This window comes from Tauraco erythrolophus, chromosome 13 (assembly GCF_009769465.1).
Source record: "Tauraco erythrolophus isolate bTauEry1 chromosome 13, bTauEry1.pri, whole genome shotgun sequence".
NCBI lineage: Eukaryota > Metazoa > Chordata > Aves > Musophagiformes > Musophagidae > Tauraco > Tauraco erythrolophus.
Window position 1 is genome coordinate 9502040 of NC_141477.1, and position 27908 is coordinate 9529947.

The following is a 27908-nucleotide window of genomic DNA, read 5'->3' on the forward strand; positions in this document are numbered from 1 at the left end:
GCACACCAAAAAAAAAAAAAAAGCATATCCCCCAAAAAACAATGCAAAGCCCATATGCCTCTTCTTCCAGTCTGGGCTTCTAGTTCCAGAGACAAGAAGGTCCTATGTGCCAAGGGAAGGTACCTGTAAGCAAAGTGATGGTGTTCATACTGCACAATGCAGCTTCTTAGCTTGCATTTGTCACTAAACATTAGAATATCTATGGCAAGCTCCAGAAGTGTCTGGGATCAGCTCACAAGAATTAAGAGTCTTCTACATACATAACCCTATTACAGAAACTCATTTTTGAAGTTACAAACCAAACGTCTTCTTGTGCTTCCCCTCACTTCTGTCAATTCAGTGGAGCTCAAAGCAACAAAGAAGTCTTGAGAGAGTTTAGCTTGTCTCATCTATACAGGTATTTTCAAATCTGAGAGTCAAACTTACTCCAAGCGTGTCAACTGAAAGTAATTTTATTCAGTGTGTACCATTTTTGTATTTATTTTGTCTGATGATACACTCCTTGCACGTGCTTACTTATTCAAGACAGTTTTACATTGTGTCATGGTCAAATTCACCTGAGTAAAAAAGAACTAAAAGGAGACTCATTTCCTGCCTTTCCATGTCTTCGTTCTTCCACTAATGGGAAAGAGAGGATTCTTTACATACTTTTGAAGTCTCCTCCTCACACTATCATATAGCTACTCTTAATTCTGCTTAATATCCAGTTCCAGTACTCCATTCTCCATTAATTCAAAAGAAAGCTGTCATAAAAAAGTGACCAGATCAGGAAAAGCAGAACTCGAAAGTCAACAAGTGCATGCACGATCAATGACCTGAGAAACAGGAGAAAACTACTTAAACAAAAGGCAAATTTATGAATCAAAACAGAAAGAGGCAACAATTTCCAAGTGTGTGACCAAGTTTAATGATACATCTGTTCTCTGAAACACTTGACCATCAATAACATTTCATGGGTTATGATGCCCAGAATGTTACTTCATAGGTGTTTTATATGAATATTTACAAAGACTTTCAAAATTCAGTGGCACTAAACAAACAAGAACTTAAAACTTTAAGCTACAATGCTTAAAAAATGTAAACAGTTTATTTTACATCATTGTAAAATATAAGAACTTTCTAATGCAGCTTAATTTTATCTGGAAGGTGAATATATCCTGGTGCCCGTGAATAAGGAATGAGAGAATTCTTTACACAAGTATTGTGCTCCAGTGTGCAAAAAATTATATATAAGAAAGGAATCTAAAGTCCACAACGATTAAAAGACAACAAAAAAATTTTCACGTCCTGAAGTTGAGAAATTTATAAAAACATTTACACATGGTTGCTGACCCATCGAAAACTTGCATAACTTAAAATTCTGAACAACAGCTACTACAAATTCAAGATCTTTCTCAAATGGAATTTTGTGCAAAGATCAGACTAGATCACTCAGCGTTTTTCCAGCCGTATCTCCAACCTTCCCTTCTCATCCCCATTCCTGACATCTAGTGGCCACACTCACCACTAAAATCCTTATGATATGTTCAAATTAGTGCATGTAACCAAAAGGCACACACCTGTGTGAACACAATTTCGTGCAGAAACCTGTGCAGGTTCACAATTACGTTGCAAAACAACTGTTCGTAGAAAGTTGAGAGTCTCATGTTTGGCAGGATTATTCTTACACATTCCTTCCTATTCTACAAGCCCAGGTGTTAATAGGTAGACACTGCTTTCCAAGGATCCTATATTTGAGTAGCCTTAAATAAAGATTTAAAAATAAATCAGCCTGTAACGTTATTATATTAGATAATTTGCTCTTGCCCGCATTATTTATGGAATTTTAATCCCACAGTACCATAGCTTTATGCCGTCAGTTGCAAAACAACTAAGATACGTATTTCTTTTTGTTAATGAAGACTTTGATTGCTCCAGTAAAGTCAGCCGATAAAAGCACTTCTGTGTGATCCGTCTTCAAAGCTCCTTAATAAGGAAAGAGAATAAACTGTTAGTTCATTATAAATAAAACAAAAACAAAAAAAAAAATCAAGATTTCATTAAAAGATAAGCTATCACTGTTATTCCATCACATTTCTCCATCACATTCCTGTTATCTAGCCAATACTTCAAGAAACATCTACATTTCTAGGAGAGAGACTTTTTGTTATATATTGGTATTAGATTTTAAGAAATCAAAAGCTACCAAAACGTTCAACTGCTATGGTAGGAATACATATTCATGCCACTGCAAGGACTCTTCATCTCAAGAAACCCCCCTTTCAAACTGAAAACATTCTTCATGATCTTTTCCTCCTCATACCACGGTATCAAGCAGAGCTCATCTTAAACACCTACCAGAGGGTATGGTATCTGATGTTTCAGAATCTTCGTCCTTACTTTCAGCTTCTTGCTTTTCAGAAGTTTCCAGTGAAACCATCAAACCAGGATTGGGAGCAAAAATCGCAGATGTGACCACTGCATTGTGTGCTTCAGAAAGACAATCCAATTTTGATTACCGTGTTTCAAGGAGTTGTTAATTTTACAAGAATAACAGGCAGAAATTTCAGTAAATGTCCAAGAATCTCAGTGCTAGTGGCATCAGGTAAGCTTATTCAAGGGGCAATTGTCATTGTTCGATGAGCTTAGGGATCTCAGAAGTTCCTGTAGGTGCCCAAAACTAACTGGCAAGAGCTCCAAAACACATTTGATATAATATGGTCCTGCACTTCCCAAAAACTGTGTGTATGTAGGAGATGAGAGTTGTTTTTTTTGTTTTGTTTTTTTAAAATCATGCCATGAAAGTAAAAGCTTTGCATTTGTTTTCAAGGCCACTTTTCCATAAAGGATTTAAGAATTGCTAGTTATTTTGATTACCACACTTACAGAACCAAGTCCTGTCAGAAACATTACATTAGTTCAGAATCTCTTACTGAAGCTGGACAAACTCTTAGCTACTCTGTCTCTTGCCATCTCAATCGTGCATCTCTAGAGAGCATCCCATTATTGAAAATCCACCAATTACAATGCATCTTGCTAATTATTTGTTCAAACTAAATGAACAGCGCTGCTGAGCAAATAAAAACTAGAATATAAAGATATTTAATTTTTGAAATCATATGAACTTCAGAAAAAAACAAAGATGAAAAATTAATTTTTACCTTTAATGCCTTCCCAGAAATCATTACGGTCTCTTCTTACAGATGTAAACTTGCTCAAGTCATGGTATGTACTCCAAATATAAACGTATTTATCTTCTGAACCACTTACAATGTAGGTAAAGTCATGGCTAAAGATTCAAAGAAGGAAATACATTACTTTTTCTAGCTGTTCAATACACATTCCTTAAATGAACGTGCATGCAAGCTTCCTCATGCTATCCCTCTGGAAAAAAAAAAAAGTTCTCATGAATAGAACACAGAAGCTGTTCTCCTGCAGCTTCCGACGTAGGAGAGGGTTAGTCTAACAACTACACTCAAGCTCAATTTGCACCAGTTTGAGTCTGGAACCTGTGTGAACACCTGAGATTGTATTGTAAACAATTCCTGTTCCACAATCATAGGTAAAAAAAAAATAATCCACACAGGTGGAAGATGAAAGGCATTCAACAAGACTGTAACCAGGTGACTGTTAACGCACACTGACAGAGACAAAACAGTACCTGCAAATCTGACTCAAGTATTTCCTTTAAATTTACCTACTGCATGAATACACTCCAGATCTGAACTCCAACGCTAACTATGCTCCAGCCCTGAAAGTAGAAATGACTTAATTTGGGAAATTAATTTTGAGCAGGGGGGCTAGACAAGATGACCTCCAGAGGTCCTTTCCAACCTCAGTCTTTCTGTGAAGTACTGGGTCAGCCTTAAAGGTGCTTTCAAAGGCCAACATCTGATAGTCAAGATTAAACTTGGCATTATTCCTTAAGCACTGCTGCCCCCCTCTGCTCAAACATCCATGTTAAAACAGATACCCAAGCGTTTTTCACATTCAGCTTCTGCAAGACTCAGAGGGAATAGGACAAACATTCCTCTTCCTCTGCTTCCTCTCTTTTACTACCTTAAACCCCAGTATTTCCATGACAGTCACAGTAGTATACTCAGAAAAGCATCTTAGCCCAGCATGAAGAAAGAAGTAGTAAGGATTCCAACTCAGATTTGCAGACTGTTTCCTGACAGTGACCAACAGCCTTGGGCAACAGCTGGGTGATCGACACATCTGCAACAATACCTGACAAAATTATGGAAACAAAACCTATTATCACAGAGGAGAGAAAAGATGTGTGTTCCAGCCCCACCAGCTGCAGCACCGTTTGTGTGCAGCAACAGTAAGGGACACGTGTTGTACCATGAATATGAAAGGATTCACTCATCCACAGAAGCTCCCGGCTCATAGGCAGCTCTGTCATTCCTGACCGGAGCCTTTAGTTACCTTTACATTCCAAGCCAAGTGACATTTCAGAGGCTCAGCTGCATACCAAGGTAAACAGATTATTTAAACAAAACCCTCTGTACGGCAGCCACAGTATTTCCCAAAGCCAACAACTTCATTGCTGTAATTCTGTCTTACCTAAAGCTGGCTTTGATTTGGCTGCTGCTGTTGACATAACCTTTGTATTTCATAGATAAAGACAGATCTCTTAGGTCATACAACCTGATTCTGGAATCATTTGATGTCACTAGTATCTAGAAAAGAAATAAATAGAATTTAGAAGTGGGAATCATTCACATGCCCAAGGAAGGAGCAACGGAGTTCAAACAGTCAGAATAAGCAGTTCTTCTGATAAAAAAAGTGACATAGACAAAGTATAGATCCAAAGAAACAGAACACGATTTAGGACAATGACATTTTTCTCTCTCATATTCTGTTAATGGACAGAAGACAACTTCACTGTCAAGATCATCCTGACTGGTCTGAACCAGAACAGTTGCTCTTCACTGAAGTAAAATGGGTGCTCAACGAACAGTCAATTTGCAAAGAATATTTTGGAATACATTCCACAATAATATAGCAGAACAGCTATTCTAGTGAGGTAAATTTCTGGAGTCATAAAGCACAGTTCAGAGACCATTAACTGCTATAAAAGCAAACTGAGCTTTTCTTGGTGGATGTGAGTTTGCTTCTTTTTTGCATTTTTCAGATCAGAAGCTTAAATGTACTTAAAAGGAACAGAGGTCTATGAAGGAGTTGTCAAAATGAGTAAGGGCATCGAGCTGATCAGCCTTCTTACGGTACCTTAGAAGTGGAGCAGAGTACAGGCTAGCAATAAGTCTCAAGATGACGCTAGGAAAAGGGTACAGCAGAGTAGCAGTCAAGTACTGACCCCTACTCACCTAATCATTTATGCAACAAAGTTGTGACAACTCTTGGAACACCATCACCACCAGATTACAGAACTTCCTATTTGTTTTCAACAGAGTTCATGCTGAGCTGTGTTTCGTTACATCATCTAACATGCCAATGCACAGCATTTGACACAAACCCAAAGGCATTATTAACTGATGAATTTTCTGCATGTCTTTGGAATCAAGTAATTCCTGTGTCATTGACAAAGATACAACATAGGTGACAACAGCTGCTGATCTACTACTCTAATAGAGCCAGCTGTTGACCCAACATTGCCCTCAAAACTTTGTATAGAAGCGAGACACACTCCAGCTTTAGATTATGACCTTAGTATTCAACAGCATGTTCTTTGCTTGATGAGAACTCGACCCTTTTAACAGAAGACTTCAGCTTAGACTGAAGCTAAGCAGAAGGACTGATTCTGAAGAATGGTGCACACTTGTATGGATAAAAGCTTCTGAGCTTTCAATGTTTTTTCAGCTTCTGTACGAGGCACATTTCCAAATGAATATTAAATTCAATAGAGGTTAGTTATGCCAAAGAAATTTTCACTGAAAGCCATCCGTAAGCATTTTCTTGCCTTTACATTAATCAGCATAATGTAATTTTTTAAAAAGTCTATTTTCCACTATTTAGTATTGTATTGGTCTAAATCAGCAAAGAGAGTGTTCATGTTAGCAGTATTAAAGTCTTCTGATTTATGTCAGTGACTACAAACAAGACTTGGCACAAACTTATTAAGCATTAGATATAAATATCAGACTCCAGTGCTGAGCCAGAGTTGCACTGAAAGACAGTACCTTATTTTCTCCAGGCAAGGGTTCAATGCCAGTAATTTTTCTTCCAACTCTATTTCGGCCTCTGGTAGAACGCACATGTATTTGTGTATGGTACTTCAAGTGCTGAAAAGATATCAATGTATCCTGATTTGAAATAATTGTGTAAAATCTTTGAACTATTTTGCTTCAAGTTCTAACAGGTTTGCTTCTTGATATTTAAACAAGCATGACTTCTACATTTGTTTGTTCTTTAACATAAAAAAATAATGCATAGTCTCAAAAACTTTTTACCTCCGTGTCATAGAAGATGCATCTTCCATCATATGTGCCTATGACTGCGTATTTGCCATTCTGACAGAAGTTGGCAGCGGTAATCAATTTTGTCTGCCCATCTACTTCATTCCATAATGCCACTTTTTTGTCAGGAATGTTCCAGAGTCGGAGTTTCCCATCCAATGAACCACTTAAGAAGTACCTGTCATCCTGAGAGGACAAACTACATTAATCTCTGCTTGTGCTATGAGTATGCCCTGATTTCCTTCAAACGTTCCCACCCCATTTCCAAAACAGCTTCTCTTCAGAACCTCCCAAACAAGAGCTCTCAGATGAGTTGATTATAATGTTTAAGAAGGCTGAAAAGACAATGTTAAAATTACTTGTAAATGAAGTTCAACTTCTTACAGATTTTTGACAAGATCACACACACGGTGTGTATACCTCAAGTCAGAAAACTGTTCACTGTTACCACAGTTATTTTTCACCCTCTCAATATAAGTTAGAAAAAATACTAACCTTGTCAAGAGTTGAAAGCTCCTTTTGGCGTTCTCAACACGTCTACCAGTTATGTATGTTCAGAGAACACTGAAAAACGCTTCTGCTCTACTTGAGTTTTATCATATTAGGAAGCTTTATTACAGTATTTTTTAAAAATCATCAAGTAAGAGAGGTTGGAAGGGATCTCTGGAGGTCTCTGGTCCACCTCCCTTGCTCATAGCAAGGATAGCCTCAAAAGTTTGATCAGGCTGTATCCTGACAAGTTTTAAACTTCCCCAAGGATTCTGCGGTCTCTGGACAATCTGTTCTATTTCGTTACGATTTTTGCACTAACGTGGTTACAAACGGTTAAACCACATGGACACTCCTGGTGAAGTTCAATGAAGATGAACACTTGAAAGTTCCAGAATATTATCCAATAGGGATATTTTTAATGTGCACAAACTCTATTATTCAGGGTTTTTTTAATTGAAAATAAAGGGGAGAGGACTCCTGTAATGTCAAATTCTGTCTCTCCAGACAAGGGCAATTCCACTTACTCTCGGATGGAAGGCTATAGCAGTGACAAAGTCTATATGCTGGAAACAGCAAAGACATTCTCTTCTTGATATGTGCCACAGTCTAACAGTCTTGTCCATAGAAGAAGAAAGCAAGAAGTAATTCTGTGAAATATGAGAATTCCATGGTTATTAACAGACACAAAAGTAACAAAATACAGGAAACAATCTGATTGCTAGTGTCTTACCAATTTCTCTGTTCCCATGAAATTCATATTTTATCTTTTCACATAAACACATTTGTTTTGTTTATTCAAATTGTCATTACTCAACGGTGCTCTGCTTAAGCCCAGCGCATTGATGCTCAGTCACAGTCACAGAAAGTTTTCTGGAAGAATCTCAATGGAAATGAATACTTGGGAAAGTAGTTAAAAGTATTCAGAGAAGAAACAGCACAACAGGCTTCAGAGAACAGTTAAGAGTCTCTCCTGCCTAAGATCCTTCAGCCAGACTGTGTTCTTAAAACTACGACTGCATTCCAATGTGAAGAATTAACCAAATAAGCTTCCTGTGAAACATTTTTAAAGTTAAGCACAAGGTAATTCTCTAACTGGGGGGGGGGGGTTGGAGAAAGAGTGAGAGAGAGAGGTATTTAGGAACTTTGGAATCTGTACACTGCAAAAAAACATTGAAGCACATGGAAGACAAGCAAAGCAGTAACACCATAAATTAGAAATCACACAGCTCAATGGAAATTCCTCCCACTCCAAACAATTTAACTTCACTATTGAATACACAATTGCAATTGTTACTAGCTTGATTTTTTTTTCTTTCTTTAAGAAGATTTCTATTTAGAGAAGCCCAAGAAGTTTGTTCATTTTATTCCAACCGTTTCAGCTAGAATAAGTATTGTCCCTACAAACCTTTTCTCTTAACTTCAGTGAGTGTTTCATATTGTTTAGGTGTATTGTTCCAACAGCAATTGAGAAAAGAAAAAACGAAAACACAGGAGAACTGTGTAGTCTGTATTATGGTGCCTTACTTTAGACCAGGAAAGATCAAGAAGATCTGCTGTATGCCCTTTGTATTTGCAAAACGGTCGTTGACGAAATGGGGCATTTTTATCATCTGGGTCTTCATCAACCCCACTGCAAATCTGTCAGAGAAGCGTATAGAAACATTAGAAGACATTAGCTGGAAAAATTAACAATAAAGCAATTACTGCTTACAGAAAGTACAAGGTCAATAACAATTTGAATAACAACTCTTATGACTTTAAAGTAAACAACACGGCAGTAATAATCCACCAAAATAAACCTCAAGTACAAGGGGCTGTGAAACATCATCTTGAAATTCCAAAATTCAGCAGCTCTACATTTTCCATCCCTACAGCTTTTATTCAATGGGATAAGCTTACACCAATTTAAGCAAACATCTGAAGATAAGCTTTTGAATCAAAGTATATAAATCTTGAAACTGCATTCCAATTTAGAACATAAACTGTGAGCTAAAGTTTCCATGATAACCTTCTGATAAGAGACTCTTTCAGAATAAACAGGTGCAAAATTAGAACCCCTAGAAATTCCTATACAAAAGCTCTCCAGAAAAAAAAAAAAAAACAACACACATGTAAAACATCATCCCTGATGTCTATGGCTAATCAAGCCTATTCACTTACCTAAGGTAAGGAAAGATTCTCACCCCCCAAACCCCTCCGGCTCCTCCGCCAAAACAGTGCACAGTAAATAATGCTACTGCTAAAATCTTTGCTTAAACCCTGATCTTGTCATCTGTTTCTTACACTACTGGAAAACAAAAATAGAAAAAAAACACCTTAAATACATTAATTTTAATGGCAAGTTTACTCAAGTATCTGAACACTCTACAAGTAGAGTGTTTTGATACTTTTGGTCAGTCATGTTCCATTTTATTCTAGACGAATGCGAAAAATTTAAAAATAGCAGCTTTCATTGTGCTTCTGAGTTTGGCCTTCCTCAGAAAAGACATCAAGTCAGATGTTAACTGTAAGAAATGCTCTGAGGCAAAACACTAAGACAGGAAATTCAACAATGCTGTTTTTTTCCTCTTTAGCACTTCACTCAGCAATCTGCTCTGGCAGGTCACAACGAAGCCACGCAGATTTTGTAACGCAGTAAGTTTAGTGATGCACTTTCTGGCTTGTAACCCACACACATGGGATAACAGCGTTTGACTGAAGGTGTCTGTTGATGAGACGGTTTGTCTATGCCTCAAAGACACAGGCCAAGATCTCTTTCACGTGGGCTGATCTTTGAGGTCCCTTCCAACCCTAACCATTCTATCATTCCATGATTCCATGATAAGATCTGGCATTACCAAACAATACGACCTCCTTATCCCCTACCAACACCTACTGTACGTACCCCTGCGTCTGTATCAGACTTTGAGGAATTCAGACTCTCTTGAGATGGGGAAGGAGAGACACGCCCTATAACGCAGACAGAAACACCATGGTCAACTCTAAGTTGCCAAATAACTAGTATTTCTAGTGTTTTAGAGCTCTAGAAATGTATAGAAAGATACCTTCTGTGTTGTACTTCATTCGCATGTTGTTAAAATAGTCAAAAGCATTCTTTAAAACCCATATTCTTACTACGTTGTCCTGTCCTGCAGATGCAAGTAACCGACCGCAGTGAGAGAATTTCATTGTCCAAACAGCACCCTGTCAAAATAAAAGATCATTACTTAAGTTACATAAAGTGCCTTTTTCCATATCAAAGAGTCTCTCTACAATGTAAACTGACAAAATACAGGACATACACGACACACCACAAGTAAAACAAACTGTAGATCAAAACGCTGAAGAGTAACTGTTAAGACTGATGGATTGTGCAACGTACTTGCAAAAACAGTTGGAAAGAAACAGCCCACAAGGAGTTCTGGGAGCTCAGCACTACCACAGCATTCTACATAAAACTAGTAGGGTTATTAAGAGTCAGCAAGCCAGAGTTCTGAGGGACTTAAAACCTGCTATTTGATTTGTAAAACTGGCAAGTATTTGTAGCTGCATTTGAAAAGTTAGCACAAGCTGTGCTAACACTTTTTTTTTTCCCTACATAGAAATTGTGCTTGGTTACGTCAATTCTGGCAACCAAAATGAGTACTACACGTATTTTTCAAATTCAGAATTGGCACGAGGCTTTTGCGAAGTCTGAAGACAACAGTTCTTTCTCCATTGCAAAGTCCAAAGAGTCGGTAGTCAATAAAACAAAGTACCACACAAACAATATTCCATTTCCTCCTGCTATTTAATGAACAGCTATTAGGCATTTAACTCCACCAACCTGGCATTCTTTCAGGATGCTTTTGGGGAATTTCCTGGGTTTTAAGAAGTCAAATACTGGCATGACAGAAACTAACACAGACAGATTACCACTACGACTGGAAATTTTAGTTGTGTATGACAAGCTTGAACTCTCTAGTCACCAAATTGATTGCTGTAGGTCGTTATCCTTAGCCTAACGCCTAAACACGGGCGACTGTTTCAATTGTTATCAGACAGTTGCTATCATCAGAAGAATCTGGGAAGTCAGGAATACTAGAACGTATTTCAGACTCTGCAGGGGAGCATGCACACTCCCAACAGCGATCAATAGGTAGTTTTTCTGCCTCATTCTCCACAGGAATCTCTGCAAACATCACATATCTCCGTCTCTCACCTCCTTATCACTCTGACCCACACACCCCATAAATCTCTCCCTACTTTTGCCTCCAGAACCCATCTAGTATTTCTGTTCCTTACTTGTGTTCATATCTCTAATATGCAGACTAGTTTATCCGCTAAGTAGGTCAACCCTGCTGCTCTGTGCCCAGTTCTGGTTGTGCAACACAGTCTATTTCAGCCTAAATTTTTAATTGCAGGAACCAAGAAACCAAGTACCAATCGATACCAAAACTCTTTCAAGGAAAAGTTCTTGACAATCCCTCAAGCTCGAGTATCTACAGACTTCCCCACCCCCCGCCTCCGAAGATCTAATCAAACCAGCCAAATTTTCATTTCTTGCCAGAATATTATTTTCCAGAATGAAACTGCTCTTCAAGAAGAATAAAACTGACAACAATTTCTGGAGTAGATGAAAACTAAAAGCTGAAACTCAGGCTGAACAGATTCAGCAAAACCACAAACAACATTTGAGAGACCTACCATGTGCTCTCCACTGAGATCCTGAACAACTTTAATTTGTTCAAAATCGTAAGGTCCCTTGAAGCCATGTGCTGCTTTGAACTTAACTGGTCTTGTATATGGCATCCCTTCATCATCACTGGAAGAGGGATCGTCTTGATCTGTATGGAAGACTAAGAGGAACACAAATTCAGCAGTACATATTGCAGCACACGTTTAATTATTTGTAAGCATTTGCCAATACTTTTGGGTAACAGATTAGTCTTGAATTAGCAAATTTTTATAGGTAATATTAAGATCTTAAAGCAAAACAAGAATGAAGGTCTGAAAATACATCTACATTAATTTTAGGCTGCAGTGAATTCAAATACTAAGCACTTAAAATAAGAACTGCTATCCATTCTGTTCTGCCCCTTTCTTTGCATCAGATCTTGCATTCAGCAGATCCTGCACTAAGTGATTTCTGTCAGTTTAATGTGTGCTGAAAATTACCCATTTCATTGTATTGGTTTCTTCTGGCTGAATACACTGAAACGGCCTGGTGATTTGCCCACAAAGCATAAGAATTGCAAAAGAGCTCCAGCAAACAGCCAGTGGCAACATAAGATACTGAAGTGCAGCAGTTCTGTGGCACTTGGGCTGTGGTTAAATTGGCTTTTTGCAGTACTAGAAGTCTGTCTAAAAGAAACAGTGATGAAACAAGAAGGGGATATAACAGTTGTAGTTGGGAACTCTTCTAACAGGAGCTCAAGCTATACGAGAATTTTAATGTCAGCACTGGTTATCAGAAAACAATCTGGTTTTATTAAAGTAATGAAGACAACTCCTACTTTTACCTCTGCTAGAGTTAACTTTCCAAAAAGCTTTACATTTTGATACCCAAACAGCTTTCTAACAGCACAACAAAAATTAGAGTATTCAACTGGTTTAGCTGAAAAGGTCTCTCAACTACTACTTTACAAGAATTTATCCTTGCAACCCACTAGTCTCAGAATGCCTACCAAACTACAGGCTTGAACTCTAAAAAGCCACATCAACTGTACAGTGGTAGTATACAGCTATGTATGTCCCTCAGACAGCTTTGATTCCTAGAAGGTTAAGGATAAACAGATATCCTATTAAAAAACATATATTAAAAAGTCAGTGTCACTGACCTTCATCTCGAACACTCTTAACTTTATTTACAGCACGTTCACCGTATTCTTCAGCAAGGTGCTTTGCTCGCTTCACAGATTTGCCAAGGAACTTTTTCAGCTGGGTCCTTAAAAAGCAAGGGCATTTTTTCAACACACAACACCGGCAAATTCTCATTTTTTGCTATTACAAATCAATAGTTTTGATTTGAAATGCAGTATTATCTCTTTCCATTACCGCTTCTTAAAATAAGCATTTAATTTGCCAGCAGTCATGTAATCTTCAGTTTAACAACAGAGTAATGGGCTTATGTAAATTGAGGTATCACTTGTACTTAAAAGGTAACTTTTTCAGAAGTCAGAAGAACTACTTCAGCGTAGAAAAACAAAACCTGCCTTTTCTTTGTAGGAACATGAAACAGTATCTTACGTTTTTTGTTTTAACCTCCCTCCATCAGAATCGGTTTGCTGTGTCTGCATTTTGTCTTCATCATCTGACTGTGCTGCGTCGTTACTAGGAAATACAGAAGTGATTGTTCAATACAAAATCACAATGAATCTAAACTGAATGAAACATTAGTAAAGTAAGATCTGCATTTTAGGATCCATCTCTATTCCTTCATGTAACACATTGGAAGTATATGGACATGATGTTAATGAAGTAATAAAACAGATCTTCCAATTCTTAGGCATCTTGATACTAAAACTGCATACACACTCCAGGTGCCAAAGATACATTATTCCCTTCCATAAATTTAAAACTTTAAGCTTACTGTGACACCTTGAAAGCTAAGAGCAGACAAAACACTTTACATTACTACAAACTGGCAACACGTTACCTTGTTCTCATACCTTGCTTTCCACAGATGAAATAAATTAATATTAGTTAAATCTGAAACAGAAGTTCATACACAGAAGAGTACAGTTCTACAGAAGTCAGCTTTCAACGACAATACAGCAACACAAAAAACACCTAAAATTGTCCGATACATAATACACATAAATCTAGGTCTTTGGAAGAAACATCTAGACTGACACAATTTCCCGATCATTAAGAAATTGTATTTTTCTATCAAAGTTTACAAGCAGATTCAGTTTTAAACATCAAAAGGGCCTAAACCCTTGCTGAGGACAAGAAAACCTCAAAGTAGTCAGCTATACTGATGACCACAGATCTTCAGAGCACCAAGACTACTAAACTGAACACTGAAAAAGCTACAGAAGGCGGCAGCATTAATAGCATACAGTCCTTGATCATAAACCGTGTTTAACTCAGCATAGAAATGACATCATTTAACACATCAAGTGCGAACTGCAGTTCAGCTGGATTTTCAGAGATACCTGCCTGTCAAGTTCCAACAATATCATCAACTTTTAATTAACTTAAAAGAATTCAATAAACAGCCTAGTTCATAGGGAACTGGGAATTAGAACTCAAATTAGTCAGACACAGATGGATTAGGACTCTTTACTTGCTTAAAAGCTGCCCCCACGTATGCAAAAACTGCAACAGCAACAGTATCGGAAAGAGTTGAAAGCCGTCATCGTTCATACCTGACGTATTCTTTAGTTCTTCTCATGATATGCAAAGTTAAGGGATTAATGCCTGTTGGCAACTTTTCTTCTGCCAAACTCAGGGGTATTTCTTCACCTGTATCAAGGTTTTTTATCATTACACTTGCTAGAATTTCCTATGGAAAAAAAAAGATGTGCAATCAAGACGAATTGGTAAGACTCCAAAACCTAGGGCAAAATATAAATTAACCAATCTTACAGATTATTTATCTTAATGGGAAATTCTGTAGCTCACTATATATTTATTTTACAAAGACTAAGTTTAAGTTGCCCTTAGTGTTTTAGTGTAAACATTAGCAACCACTATACACAGATGAACAATTACATGTCATCACAAGCTTCACTTCATAAATCAGAAATGCAGCTGTACAGATATCAGCCACTGCCCGACACCTTCCATGCTGATATCAAACCTATTATGTAATTAAAAGATTTCCAAGTCTTCCTCTTTCAGATACTCTAACAGCTGTAGCTTAGATTTAGTCAAAGACAACCTTCACCCATACAGAAAAAGCATTTAGACCTAACTAGTACTACACAAAGGAAAAGGGCTTTTTGGAACGTCTCATGATCTGGTCATGTTCAGCAGCAGCAAAAAAAGCTATACACAGGCGCACACACAAGTAAAAACTGGCAGCAGCTCGATAATATCATTAGGATTAATGGAAGTTATTAACACTAATACTACATGGGACTCAGGGACCACAAAGTGCTTAGGTGGACAAAGCCAGCATGCCATCACTCCTGTTTGGGTCCCTGGTCACAGCACACAGTGGTTCAGAGAGCAAAGAGTGACGTGTGACTACTCCAATTCACTTGGCAGACTGGGAAAGCAAGCACAAAAATGTACTACATACAGCCCATGTTCATTAATACCTCATCTGTGAGCTCTCTTCCAGAATTAGACCTGGGCCTTTGTGGTCCAAGTACTTCATTTGTTGTTTGGCCATCAGCTGCTTTCCCATTTTCCTGAAATTTTGCAGACAGAACACATTACCTCTAGTGTAACACAGAAGTGACAAATGTTACGGTTATTAAACTCAAAACCGCTTCCCAATACCTGTGCAGTAACTATTTTATCTCCGCTGGTTGCACTCGCCAAATCCAAGGAAGGCTGAGAATCTTTGGGCATGCCTTCTGTCACTGCACTGGGAGTTAAAAGACCACCAGCTGTGAAGTTCTCTCGAGAAACTGAAAAGAGACTCATATCAGAAAGAAGAGCGTAACACTTGCCATACACAGCCTCCAGATTGTCAGAATCCTGACGTCATACTCATGTACACCCTTTCTGTTAAGTCTGACTTTTTTTTTAAACATTGATTGCCACCAAATCTGCCTTATCAATTATATATTTCATATCTAGTTGGAGGCAGAGGCATGATTTCACACTTAGTCCTCTTAAGTTTTATTAACAATTATTTTTTTTAAATCATTTCCATAGTAACCCAGGACTACTCACTTTCATGAGACCTCCGTCTACATCTTGACTTGTCTATCTATGCAAACACAGATTGCACATGTTTTATCTGAAGTGTGTAACTTTTTTAGTTTCTGCATTGACAAGGCAGCTTCTCCTTGATACAGAGTACCTATTTTGGTAGGAAGAGTTAGTTTACAAGAAAGTCTACGAACTAGGAACACTTGTGATGCAAAAGAGTATTTTTCCACTGTAAGAAGCTAAGATAGTTTAAGAATTTTTTTCCTTATTTAGACATCAACTAAACCAAAATCACAAGACTGAATGATTCTTCACTCAAAACACAAACCAGTGACCATGTAGATAACTAAAGCCATCTAAAATAGAATACTTGCCTTCTAAAACAGGTTTTTGCACTTCAAAATCCAGTTCACTCTTCTTCTTTCGGGGGGGTGGAGCTGGCCGTGCAGGTGGTGGTGGTCTTGGAGGAGGAACATTCGTTGGAGGTGGTGGTCGTGCTGGAACAGGCTTTTTTGTGCTAGCAACTATATCAGGTTCTACAGTAAGCTGCCTTGGTGGTTTTGCTGGAGGCATTTCTTCAGCTGTAGAAAGGTCTTTGGTAGATAAATCTGAAGCCACTTGTTCTAAAGTATTTGCCTCTTTCTTGTCTGTTACGTCCTCGTTTTTTGATGTTTCTTCTTGTGCTTCAGTTTCATCCATTTTATGGTCAGTTGCATTTGTTACTTTTGGTAGCTTATGAGTTTCCTGTTGCTCAGAAGTAAACAAAAGCTTTCCTGATTCCAATTCAGTGTCTTTACACACACTCTGATACTCTGGTTCTCTAGGGTCTTCTTGTAACGATATTTTAGCAGCTAATACTTCTGGAATACTACTAACAATACCTGCTCCAGAAATCCAAGCATTGGCATCTGAAGTCGGAACAGTCAGTTCTTTTCCTCTAGAAGCTAAAGAATCATCATCCAGTTGTTGTGCCTTCTGGCTTTCTTCAATAATACTGTCAATAATCTAACAAATAAAACCAAAACCATTCTACTGTTAACTAGCAGACATTTCTAGGGCACACTTACCAGTCGGTCTGTACAATACCCACAAGAACTCCTCCATTGAAGAGTTGCTTGGTATACAAAACATACTTGATTTAAAAAATCTAGAGGCCTAGGTGCAGAAATCGGCATACTGAAAAACAGAAAAAAGGGACTAATTTCCACTCCTTTTTAATATACTTTGAGAGAAAGGTAGGAAACAAGAGCTGTACACTCATCAGAGTTCTCATGCACTGCTAAATATGACCCTGTATATTACACAAATAATTCAGCACTGGTAAATCCTAAATATGTTTTTAGAACACTTTCCTTCACATTTATCCTTTAGGTGGACACTCTTACCAACTCGAATGACAAATTCTGACCTATGTTAGCTTCAGGATGAAGACTGATTATTAAATTATTTAATATTTCTAGTGTGATGCTGAAAACGCAAAGTAATATTTAACGAACCTCTTTCGAATCGTCTTGTTTCATTTCCTGTACAAAGGTTTCATTTCCAGCTTTGTGTAGCTTGCTGTCTTTATCCTATGGAAAGAAGACAGTAGATACCATAAGATGATGGTAGTAAGTCCTTCAGTAAGATGATCTAACAAAAACACAGCTACAACAAATTAAATAGCATAAAGGACAAGAATTTTGCTACATTTTCACACATTACTGCTGTCAGATACATGTTTAAACAGGAATGCACACAGTACACATGAAGAGCATTTTACAAAAAATAAAAACCCTGCTATTCTTAATAGCCTTTGCTATTAAACCAAAAAGACAGTTGTCTTTAAGAAGCTTCAACCTCAACTAAGATAAAATTGAAGGCAGCATGAAGTTTAGAGAAATAACACGTATTTAATAATCCACAGCAAGGAAAATCCATATTAAAATATTTTTTTTCTTTATTTTTTCTTGTGGGAAAGGATGCAAGAATTGCATTACCACGATGTATAATGGAATCATTTTTAGAAATTTCCAGGGTAAGTCAGGCAGATCTATCAAGTGGTCACAAATATGCCTTTGAGGTTCTGAAACAGAATCTTACATTCTATAATTTATTCCTAGTGCACATTGTCTATTTTTGCCATCAGTCATCTTCATGCAGATCCTTACGAAATCTAAATAAACTGCAGCAGAACAAATCAAATGACTGGATTTAATACAAAACCAAGAACATTTTCAGAACATTTGGATGAAAGACTGCATGAATATTCAAAGCTAGGTATACTATTTATTCTTTATATACGTATAATTAACACTACCAGGATATTATACTACTGAAGTCAGCTTGCAGTTTATGAAGTACAGTTTTGAGATGTGCAAACAGCATCTACACTTTGGTGTATTCTACCAAAGAATTTATAAAAGCAATTCACCAAGGTGTGCCAAAATAACGTAGTAAGTATTTGTAATAGTTTTAAGTCTTATTTAATTTAAAAAAAATTATTAAATAAATCATACTTAAGATAGGCAGCCCTAGGAATATTAAAATTAGATTACACTTTGGGCATGTTAAGTATGGATATTCTATACAAAGTCTTAAAACAGAACTGCAAATATTCTAGTTGTGAGTGAACATATTCCTCAATTCCTGACAAATCTTGGGTTCAGAAAAGCAAGTAGTTTATACGACAGAAGGATACTGCTTTAGCCAGAAGTCTGCCTTAATCTCAGTTAATATAGTCCAGTAGGACCTTCACCATATGCCTTCTGTTCTACATGAATTATTAATCACGTTGCCTATAAGCATATATATTAGTAATACCTAACGGGGAATCCGATAGAATCATTGATGTTGGAAGGGATCTGTGGAGATTCTGTACTCCTCAAAGCAGAGTCAACTAGAACAAGTTGCTCAGAGATGCATCCAGTCAGGTTCTGACTATATCTGAGGATGGAGACCACGCATCATCTCCGTTCAACTTGTTTCACTAAGTGCCTACTCTGTACAGTCTATTTGGTGAGTAAAGCTGCAGACAAAAGGCTGCACTTGTCTCACAAAAGAGAAAAACTCCTCACAACTGGCTCAAAGAATTAAGTTCTCGAGCTTAAAACATTAAGAAAAAACAAACAGATCTCAACTAATTCCCTGAGTTAAGAAACAGAACTGCTGTTCTACTCCTTCCTGTCTACAGATACGAAACTCTTCTGTTGAGGTCAGCACGCCTCAACTCTCCCCACCATGTTAAAGCCCCCAGAGGCTAGCTGTTAGCATTATAAACTATTTTTGTTAGGCTATTAATTTAATTCTGCTCATGCAGTTTTGGATATGCACAAGATACCTATTTAATATGGAGATTAGGTATTTTAAAAGATCCTGCATTTTTTTTGGACCTTGACAAGATTTAAAGTGACTGTTTTGTACAGATAACTAAGAAATTTCTCCTTAGACTTATTTTAGACACTCAGCTAGTCAAACGGAACTTTTATAGCACACTAACACACTATAATATGTTCGAAAAACACCACACAACTCTTATAGACATCGATCTTTGAGAGTTCTGAACTCAAGAAATGGCATAGCGTGCAGAGACAGCTGCAATTAGAGAAAAATGCTTCCTCCCTCTCCTTCTACAAAGTTTTTTCTAATCTAAATGCAAGTTCTACTTTGCATTATCACTAAAATCTACATTCAAAGGTCCAACGACTTAAGTGTAACCAGTGTCTACGGAAGCCCATTGTATTAGTTTCTAATTTTATTGACATTGAACTCACACACCTGTTAAACTTTGGACTTAGGAAATATTTCTCACCCGTTCCAAGACAAACTATACATGAGTCATACATTCACTCAACTGATACAGTACCAAGCAGAGAAGCAAGTACTTTTTCCACCTTCAAAAATTTAGCTTTGAACAAGTGACTTAGGAAGATACTTTAAAAAAAAGAAACAACAAACCTACAAGCAACACACAGAACTTCAGAGCTAATAACTGAGTCAACAGGACATTAATAAAGTTAGTTTTGAAGTTCACTGATTGCACTGAGTTTAGTCAGAATGATAGAGGGACATTTCTTGAGAGGTTTACATATGTAACACTTAATCATTAAAGGGATATTAAACAGAACACAAAATAGGGGATAGGTCTCTGTTCCATAAGAGATATCGTAAGACACAGTATCACTGTAAAATGTATTGATTCGGAACAGAGTGCTGATGACAAATCAGAAACACTATTTTCCGTACGATTTCCCAACACTTTGCAGACAAAATGTAACAGCGTTGCACAGCACCACCTTTGGCCCTTCTGAGACCAGGAAACGTGTTATTTGTGCAAGGTTCCAACTCCTCACTTACTTAATGTGTGCCAGATTCAGCTGCACTGTCACCATCCACAGATGCAGCATACCAAGTACCTGCGTGGGAAGTGGCAGCGCTGCCTCATTAAGCTAAATATAGTGTTTCATCTTCACATAACCTAGAGGGGAGGCTTTGGAAGTGCAAACACTAAGATTTTTCTTATTTTGAAGACAAAAGAGAGCAAAGTCAACTATTTCATATAAATCAAGACCAAAACCCAACTGCTACAGAGACTTGCTTACTACTCACAAATCATTTGAAAGCGGGTAGTCTAGTAATAAAGTAGAGCTCAATTAAATCTCACATATACATTTCAGAATAAAATTAGCTTCAAGACGCGTTAACATACCCTAAATAAAAGCGAAGTTGGAACTTCAAGAGACCTAAGCACAACAATTGCTACCTACAACAAGAAAAGCCTGTAATTTCCTGCCTGTGTAGACGTCAGGGCTACTGTAGCACATCTCCTTTAGGTAGAAATGCTCAAGATCGTGTTCATCAACAAGCATTTGATGGATTTTAAGAAAAAACTGACCTTTAATACATGGGATCCATCTTTCGTTGGTGACCTATTAGAAAGAGAAGACAGGCTTAGGTAGAGTTCCAAGGAAAAAAATCTCTTGACAGTAAACTTCATATTAAAGAGTCTATAATACTGTCTTCCTTTACAGTGAATGCACACTTGACACGTTAGACCAGCAACAAACTGAATGTTTTTCACACCACTCTTTTAGACAACAGGCTCTAAATAAAGTGCTCAATTGTCTACAACATAGATCCACAGCTTCTCCAATCCCTGAAAGTTTCTCTGCAGAATCGTCTACTCGTCATATTTCTATCACCCTTTTCTAATACACTGATGCTGTTCCAAGTACCGATTTAAAAAGATTTTGCATTGCAGAGAATTTAAAATTAGCACATACAGGGAGCACAGGGTGGACATAAGAGAAAACAAAACTCTCAGAAAACAGAAGTACAAACGCTCTAGCAGCTTGCAAATCAAGTGCCTGAATCCTGAACTGCAGAGTCAACCCTACTACAGCCATTCTGCCCTTCAGCCTCTCTCGTAAATGTAAGGTCTTGGTTATCATCACAACATTCGGTATAAACACAAGTATTTACATTTGAACAGGAGAGAACTAGGTTTGCACTACTTTCCAAAACGCATACTCTGAAACAGTGAATTTGCGATATCGTCCACTCACACATAACCTCTCATTTCACTAATTACATGAAAGAACAAGGCATCTTAGGGGAGCGGTATCAAATAATTACTTCTCTTCAGGCCACCACTCAATCCAACCAGTGAACAGTCAACTCTTATTATATCCTGAACTTATATTTTCCACAAGATTTTCATAATTCTGTCAGACATTTAAATGTTGAGTCACACTGCTGACTCTGACTACAGGATCTCACTCAAATATAAACCCACTGAAAGGCAGGACCAGATGATCTTTTGAGGTTCCTTCCAAACAGGGCTTTGCTATGATTCTATTAGCTGGTCAGTCACAAGCAGAGACCACGTTACAGGTTACTTCCTTAAAAGCTTGCTACCAGTTGAACTACAACCTGGATTGTACCAGCATCCCAGCTGGCTACCAAGGTCAGTGATACTTGACAACTTTGAGCATCATCTTGTACCAACATTACAGATAAATACAGAGATCTCTGTCTAATTTGCCCCTCCTGCCTCCAAAACAATGGTTTCAAGGGACAATATCTTCTGAAAAAGAAAACTATTTCCATTTCATTTTTAAGAATTTCAGTTCTTTTTACTATATGAAAGTTTTTCATTAAAAAAAAAAATCACATTTATACAGCAGAGTTGAGTAAACAATAAAGCACAGTGGATTGGTATATAAAGATTGTATCATTTGTAACTAATTTAACACCCTAAACCTAGATGTTTCTGTCCAGATATTGACACTTAAGATGCACAATATCCGTAACATTGTTTCAAGGCGTAATCCTCCTAGAAGGTGCTAATGCCAGCATGCAAAAAAGACTGAAACTGGTATTTTGACCTGAAAAAACAACCACATCTTTTGTCTTCCAAAATAGATTGCTGGGAAAGGCCATAGCCTGTGTTTAATTTCTGGTTACTCAAATATTTTCAGTTCCACTATCAACTCTTGGATTTCCTTAGAAATAGCAGCAGAAACGTGTTGTCACTTCATTAAATCCACAAGATGACTTTAACAATGAAATATATTTATAATTACAACACTAATGCCTAAGCTTCAGCAAGGTGCAAGGTCCTATCATACGAGACACTGCTAAGGCTTTAGAACCTAAATAAAATGCGAATCCCTCAACTGCAAATAGATGCTTTAGTTTCCTATTGTGACGCTTACCACCAATTAGCATGTCACTTCTGGCACAGGCAAATCATTCCTCCACTGGTAACACAAAATAGGAGGTTCAAGAGACACTGCTACCCTTTCAGACTTCTTCAGCTAATTAGTTTCATGGAAAATCCACACTCAAACTAAAACAGATGTTATTTCCCACTCTCATGTTTTACCTTGGGGAAAAGCTGCTCAAGTAATGAAGGTTACAGAGATAGCAGATAAAGAATATAACATAGTGTTGATAGCTTGATAAAGCACACGTACATGTCTTCTGTTAAGTTGAAGCTCTGTCCTTGAAATTACATGCTTTAAAAACATTGCAAAACTTCCATAACTGTTTAGCAATAATACCACTTTTGGATAGCCAAAGCAGTTCAGTGGCTTGCCTGAGATTATCTGCGCGACGAGTTTATAAGCACCATTGCTCCCTCCGTTGCTGATTATTGTTGTTACATTTATAAAGACAAAGTCAGTCACAGAATAAGTTTAGGAACTGAAGTCTCTTGTAGTTCAACATTACTCGGGAATGGTCTCACCTTACCAAGCACCTGAAGTTACCAGCCTTCTCCACTCCTCGGTTTTACTGTAATGCCACGAGTTTTACGGATGCAGTATCTGAAATGCTTGCATTTTTTTAAAGTATAAATACTGGCAAAAGCATCTGAAAAGATTTATACGAACAGAAATCCAATGATCAAATACTGATTTTGCTTTGAAAGGTCTGTAGCTTTATAGGGTTATCAGGCAGAACATCAAGACTGGGATATGCCACAGAAAATGTAAGGCAAAAACTTAATTTTGTTGTCTAGTATGATTGTTTAGTAAGTAGTGGGATTTAAAAATTGGTAAGGATAGATCTTGCAGACTGCATTTCACATGAAACACTTCTAACAAGTTTTCTTACATGGTACCACCGTACCTCCTTTAACAAAGGAGGAGTTCAAGGTTATCTACAAAGATCAAACAAAATTCAAAGAAAAATCCCACTTCACCTGTACAAACATAACCAGATGCCTGATTTATCTGAAAGTCAAATAAACTCCTAAAAGACGACTTTTTTTTTAATTTATTTATTCAGGTGTCAAATTCATCCTAATACTGACCAGACTATAGGAAGCTGTCATTCCCACTACCAGGTAGCTCCAGGCTAGTACCTATTCGAAACAAACCTCTCATTTTCAACACACTGTTGCTAAGTTTTGTGACAGAAACCAAAACATTTAGCCTATCAAAAAAACCCCAATCATGTGAATGACTGGCCTTGGTGAAATCCCAGAACCACAGGGCCAGCTTTCCTGGGAGGATGCACACGTTACAAAGCAGATGTGCTAACAGATGAAGAGAGGTTTAAACAGCAGTACACTGCACAGAACATCCAGGCTCAGCAACCAGCCCACCACCTGTAGTTGCTGCTGTCCTGCAGCTTGCAGAGGCACACGATGTCTTCCTCACTCCAACCTATGGCTGGCCTGGAAGCTACAATTATTCCTGACGTATCTCTCTGTGGCAGCCCACACCTCCAAAAACCACAAGGATTCATCACTGCAGTGCACTGTTTGGGCTGCCCTTGGAAAGCATTTGGGAACTTCAGCTCACTCAGAATGCAGAAACTTGTCTGCAGTGCTGCAAGTCACTACAGCAACATAACCAACACTTCACACTCCATCTGTTTGCTGCCAAGATCAGTTTTGCATGTTTACTAAAATACACACCAACAAAAAAGTTGTAATAAGCATGTCCTTGTGTCAGCAGGGCACAACTTAACGTTATCTAGCTTCCTACACAGAAGAAAACTTGATTCGTTGGGAAAAGCATTGAAGAAACTTCAACGAAGATAGGACTACACAGGTTAGAATTCAAGAATTTAAACGAAGGTGCTAGAGGATACTTCTCATTGTCTACACCATCTATTGAATCCAGTGCCTTTTGTTTGGTTTCTCATAACAATCTTCAGGACACAATTACACTAGGAACAAACTTGCCCCTTACTGTCAGGCACATGTCATTGAAACTATTTGGTTTGGCAGTTCTTGATTTCAGAGTGGGTGGATCACTTTTCTTATAAATAAAATATAAGAGGGTCTGTCACATGCCTGCATCCAAACAAGTGTGCTTTACTTCACACTTCCCTTCTCTCAAAATTGACATCCTCCTTCACGGGACAGTTCATGCCTCTAAATGTCAGGTCTTTTTCTGAATCTCTTCCGTGGTTATAGTCTGTTGAAAGTAGAGTGACAGAGGTTAAATAAGGGCATCTTCTGTCACACTGTCTCTCCCTTTCCACTCCTCTGGCTACACAATGAATAGATGCCTTCACTGACCAGTCCACAAAGGCACCTCGATCTTTTTTCTGGGGTCTAGAAAAGCATATAGAAAGACGTTGTTTGGGACCTAGTTATCTAACAGATGGACACTCTCCGCTCATCCTGTCAAAAGTAGAATTACACGTCAAAGGCAAGATCTACAGCAGAAGTGAAGCACAGAGGGGATACAATAGTCTCCAAACATCTGGTTTGAACACACTTCATCTTACGGAAGTCATCAATGCAGGAGAGCTATCTCAGTCCATTATCATCTGAAAAACATTTTGTAACAAGTTCTGCAATTTTTGCTAATTAATTCTTAAAGAGCACCATTTATATATGTACTTGAGGACACAGACATGGTGATTTCCTTAACAGAAGGGCTTAAGCATCAGTACCTATTGACTTACAGGAGGAATTGGGAGCTTACATACAACTTGAAAATTCCACTCTTCTATACGACATAAGAAAATCAATAAAATAAATAAACAGCGAAGAAGTTAGCAAGTTTACACAAACAGTTGTCACCACTTTCAGAATTTCCGTATCAGCAGTTATTAAACTTCCCCACAGAGAACTCGGGGCGGGAAGCTACAAAACCCACATTTTAATGAGGGCAAATATATCTACACCGCTTTGCTAAAATCTAGCTATAGCACGTACTGTGAGAAAGGATTCCCAAATGTTTTTGCTGATCGTCACAACACTGAACGCACAAGGAAATGCCTCAAACTGCAGAGGGCAATACGCACTTGTTTTCAGTTGCCCTTCTTCCCACGAGAAGGTTTAGATTTTTTTTTTTTGTGGGTCCCAACTCAATGCAATTACACATGCACTGGTCTCAAAACTATAATTCACAAGGCTGCTTCCAAGAAATGTCCAGTGCAAATGTGAAATTAGCTCTTAGGAAATCTCAAAGCTTATTGAGAGAAAATACTCTCCATATCGTTAGCAAAGATTCAACAGCAGACTGAATTAGAGATTTGGTATCTGTATGGCAAATTAAGTTCTCTGAGACCACCTTCTTACTTGACTCAACCTGATGGTATTGACTTGAGTCAATGATGCATCCTTACAGGTTATGGAAGAGCACTAGAAAAATTAAAAGCATCTTTCATTTTAATTTCTATTGAGTGACTTCATATTACTAAGTTCTGCTTAGATACAGGTGAGGCAGACCTGCAAAGCCAGGACCTGTGGCATTATCTGTATCAAATAAAAGACAGGATGTGCAGCTGGGACGGATTTAAAGGCTCACTTCTACCAAAAGGTCAGGTTCCCCCTTCCTGCCTGTGGCTTCCAGCCACACAAACCCCACACCTTCACCCTCTTCTGTCCCCACCCGGCCACGTTCCAGACGTTTTACCTTCTAGAAACAGCAAAAACTATTCATTTTTTCAGCTGTTTTCAATTACTTTGAGTTAAAGCAATTCCTAGAAGCACTAGTGCCAGAGAAAGGTAAGCAGTCAGAGCAAAACCTCATTTCAGCACAAGAGCTGTTGATTTGGCTTACCACATCTCACGGAACTATATGCCAAGGTGCGCTTTTCACCAGGCTCCATAAAAAGCTAACTTCAGAAAAGCTTTGATACAGGATGTGTGGGAGAGGAGAACAGATCTAGTCTTTCCTTTGTTCTTGGCATCCAGTGACCACTGACACACAGATTAAAGCAAGCCCTTAGTCAATTATTAAAGCTCCAAATGGATGGATCCCGCAATCCATATCTTCTTGCTCTTAGAACAAGCTACATGAAACCTCATGCTGCAAGGTCAAATAATGGAAGAGGTTTGGTCCAAGACACATGAAAAAACAGAACTGACACAAGCCATAACCTGTTTAGCACACAACCAGAAAGAGATGTTCACAATTTAAAAAGAGGGAGCATATTTGGCTAACAACAATATGGTGACACAGGTAGCTGTGAGATAACAGCACCGGGAATCTACGTTACAAAATGCTGTTAAAACTTTACTACACAGAACCATACACTGGCGAAATATAAGAAGCATCGAAGCAACACCATTAAAAACAAATGACAGAGCACGCTAGAAGTTGTTTTACACACAGCAACTGTCAGCCTGTTGCTGAAGAAGCTCGCTCTCCTTCCTCAGAAAATCTGTTACTTTTATCGTATTTCAGGGGTTAGTTCTGTCAGTCTCACTTTCATCCCCGCACGCCTTTTCTAAAAACTACGTCTTGTCAGCCCAAGGAAGGCAGATACGATCTCATCAAGATAATGGCTACTGCCATCCCCACAAGCCTTAGAAAGTACACCGAGAAGCGCTCGATTTCTTAACAGCCTCTTGACTTTCGTGCTTGCCGCTCGCTCAAGCAAAGCACCACCGAGCGCAGCGCAGCCCCGCCGGCCCGCGGCCAGCCCGGCCGGGCACCCCGCTCCCCGAGCGCGCAGCCCCGCGCTGCCAGGCGGGGGGACGCGAGGCTCCGGGCAGACCCCATTCCCTCCCCCCAGGAGCTCCCCAAAGGCCGTAACGGCGAGGGGGGGGGGCGGCACCTCCCCTCAGGGCCGCGCTGAGGGAGGGGAGGGGACGGCAGGGTGGCGGCCGCGCCGGACTCACGGCGCGGGGGAGGCGCCCGCCAGGTGCACGTCCTCGGGCGCATCGTAGAACTCCTCGGTGTCGCTGTCGGAGGCCATGACGGCGCCGGGCCGGGCCGGGCCGAGCCGTGCCGGGCCGGGCCCAGCCGCGGGCAGCGCAGCGCAGCGGAAGAGAGGGCAGGGCGGCCACCGCCACCTCAGGGCAGGACGGGCGGGCGGGCAGGCAGGCGGGGGCCGCGCGACTCACGCGAGAGTACGCCAGCCCCGCCCCCTGCCGGGCGGAAGTGGGGGAAGCGAGGAGAGGGGAGGGAGGTGCCCGGCGCTCGGCCTCCTCCCGTCACGTGACGCCAGGGCGCGGGGCCGTCTCGCCGCGTGCCCCGGTTGCGGCGCCACCTCGCGGCGCGCGCGGGGCCGGGGGTCGACGAGCAACGCCGTGCACCCCGCGCGCCCCGTGCAGCGCCGCGCACCCCAGCACCCCCCGCCTGCTTTGGGAGGCGGGAGCGCGCAGCCCTCAGCACGGGGGGTGACCGTCCTGCTGTTGGAGCGCCCCGCGCGTCCCCCGCCCCGTGGCCGGGGCTCCCGGGGCTCTGCGGCACTTGGCGCGTTTTTCTGCTTCTCTGACGGTTCCTCTGTCGAGGAAGCTACCCGAGCAAACCCGTGCTGACTGTGCCCCCT

At 39.4% G+C, this 27908-nt stretch overlaps 1 protein-coding gene across 1 annotated transcript; it reads right to left on the reverse strand.

Annotated features, from left to right (window-relative positions):
* Positions 1-886: 886 nt before the first annotated feature.
* WDR44 (WD repeat domain 44) lies at positions 887-27332 on the reverse strand. The gene is made up of 20 exons (XM_086619611.1): positions 27256-27332; positions 20557-20590; positions 17180-17254; positions 16058-16688; positions 15306-15436; positions 15122-15214; positions 14225-14361; positions 13101-13184; positions 12692-12798; positions 11559-11710; positions 9938-10076; positions 9778-9842; positions 8418-8531; positions 7418-7540; positions 6396-6587; positions 6126-6227; positions 4549-4664; positions 3141-3268; positions 2338-2469; positions 887-1965 (listed from the first exon to the last, which is right to left on the reverse strand). The coding sequence occupies exons 1-20, from the start codon at positions 27330-27332 to the stop codon at positions 1871-1873; spliced, it is 2727 nt and encodes a 908-aa protein (XP_086475737.1). The 3' UTR covers positions 887-1870.
* Between the last annotated feature and the right edge of the window lie 576 nt (positions 27333-27908).

What these genes read in the sequence shown, in the direction of transcription:
- WDR44 (XM_086619611.1), bottom strand. Translation starts at nt 27,332, where the DNA reads ATGGCCTCCGACAGCGACACCGAGGAGTTCTACGATGCGCCCGAGGAC. An exon ending in TTGATCTTTCCTGGTCTAAA is followed by an intron (nt 7,541 to 8,417) that starts GTAAGGCACCAT and finishes CATATTTCACAG; the next exon opens with AATTACTTCTTGCTTTCTTC. An exon ending in CAAATCAAAGCCAGCTTTAG is followed by an intron (nt 3,269 to 4,548) that starts GTAAGACAGAAT and finishes TTGAATCTTTAG; the next exon opens with CCATGACTTTACCTACATTG.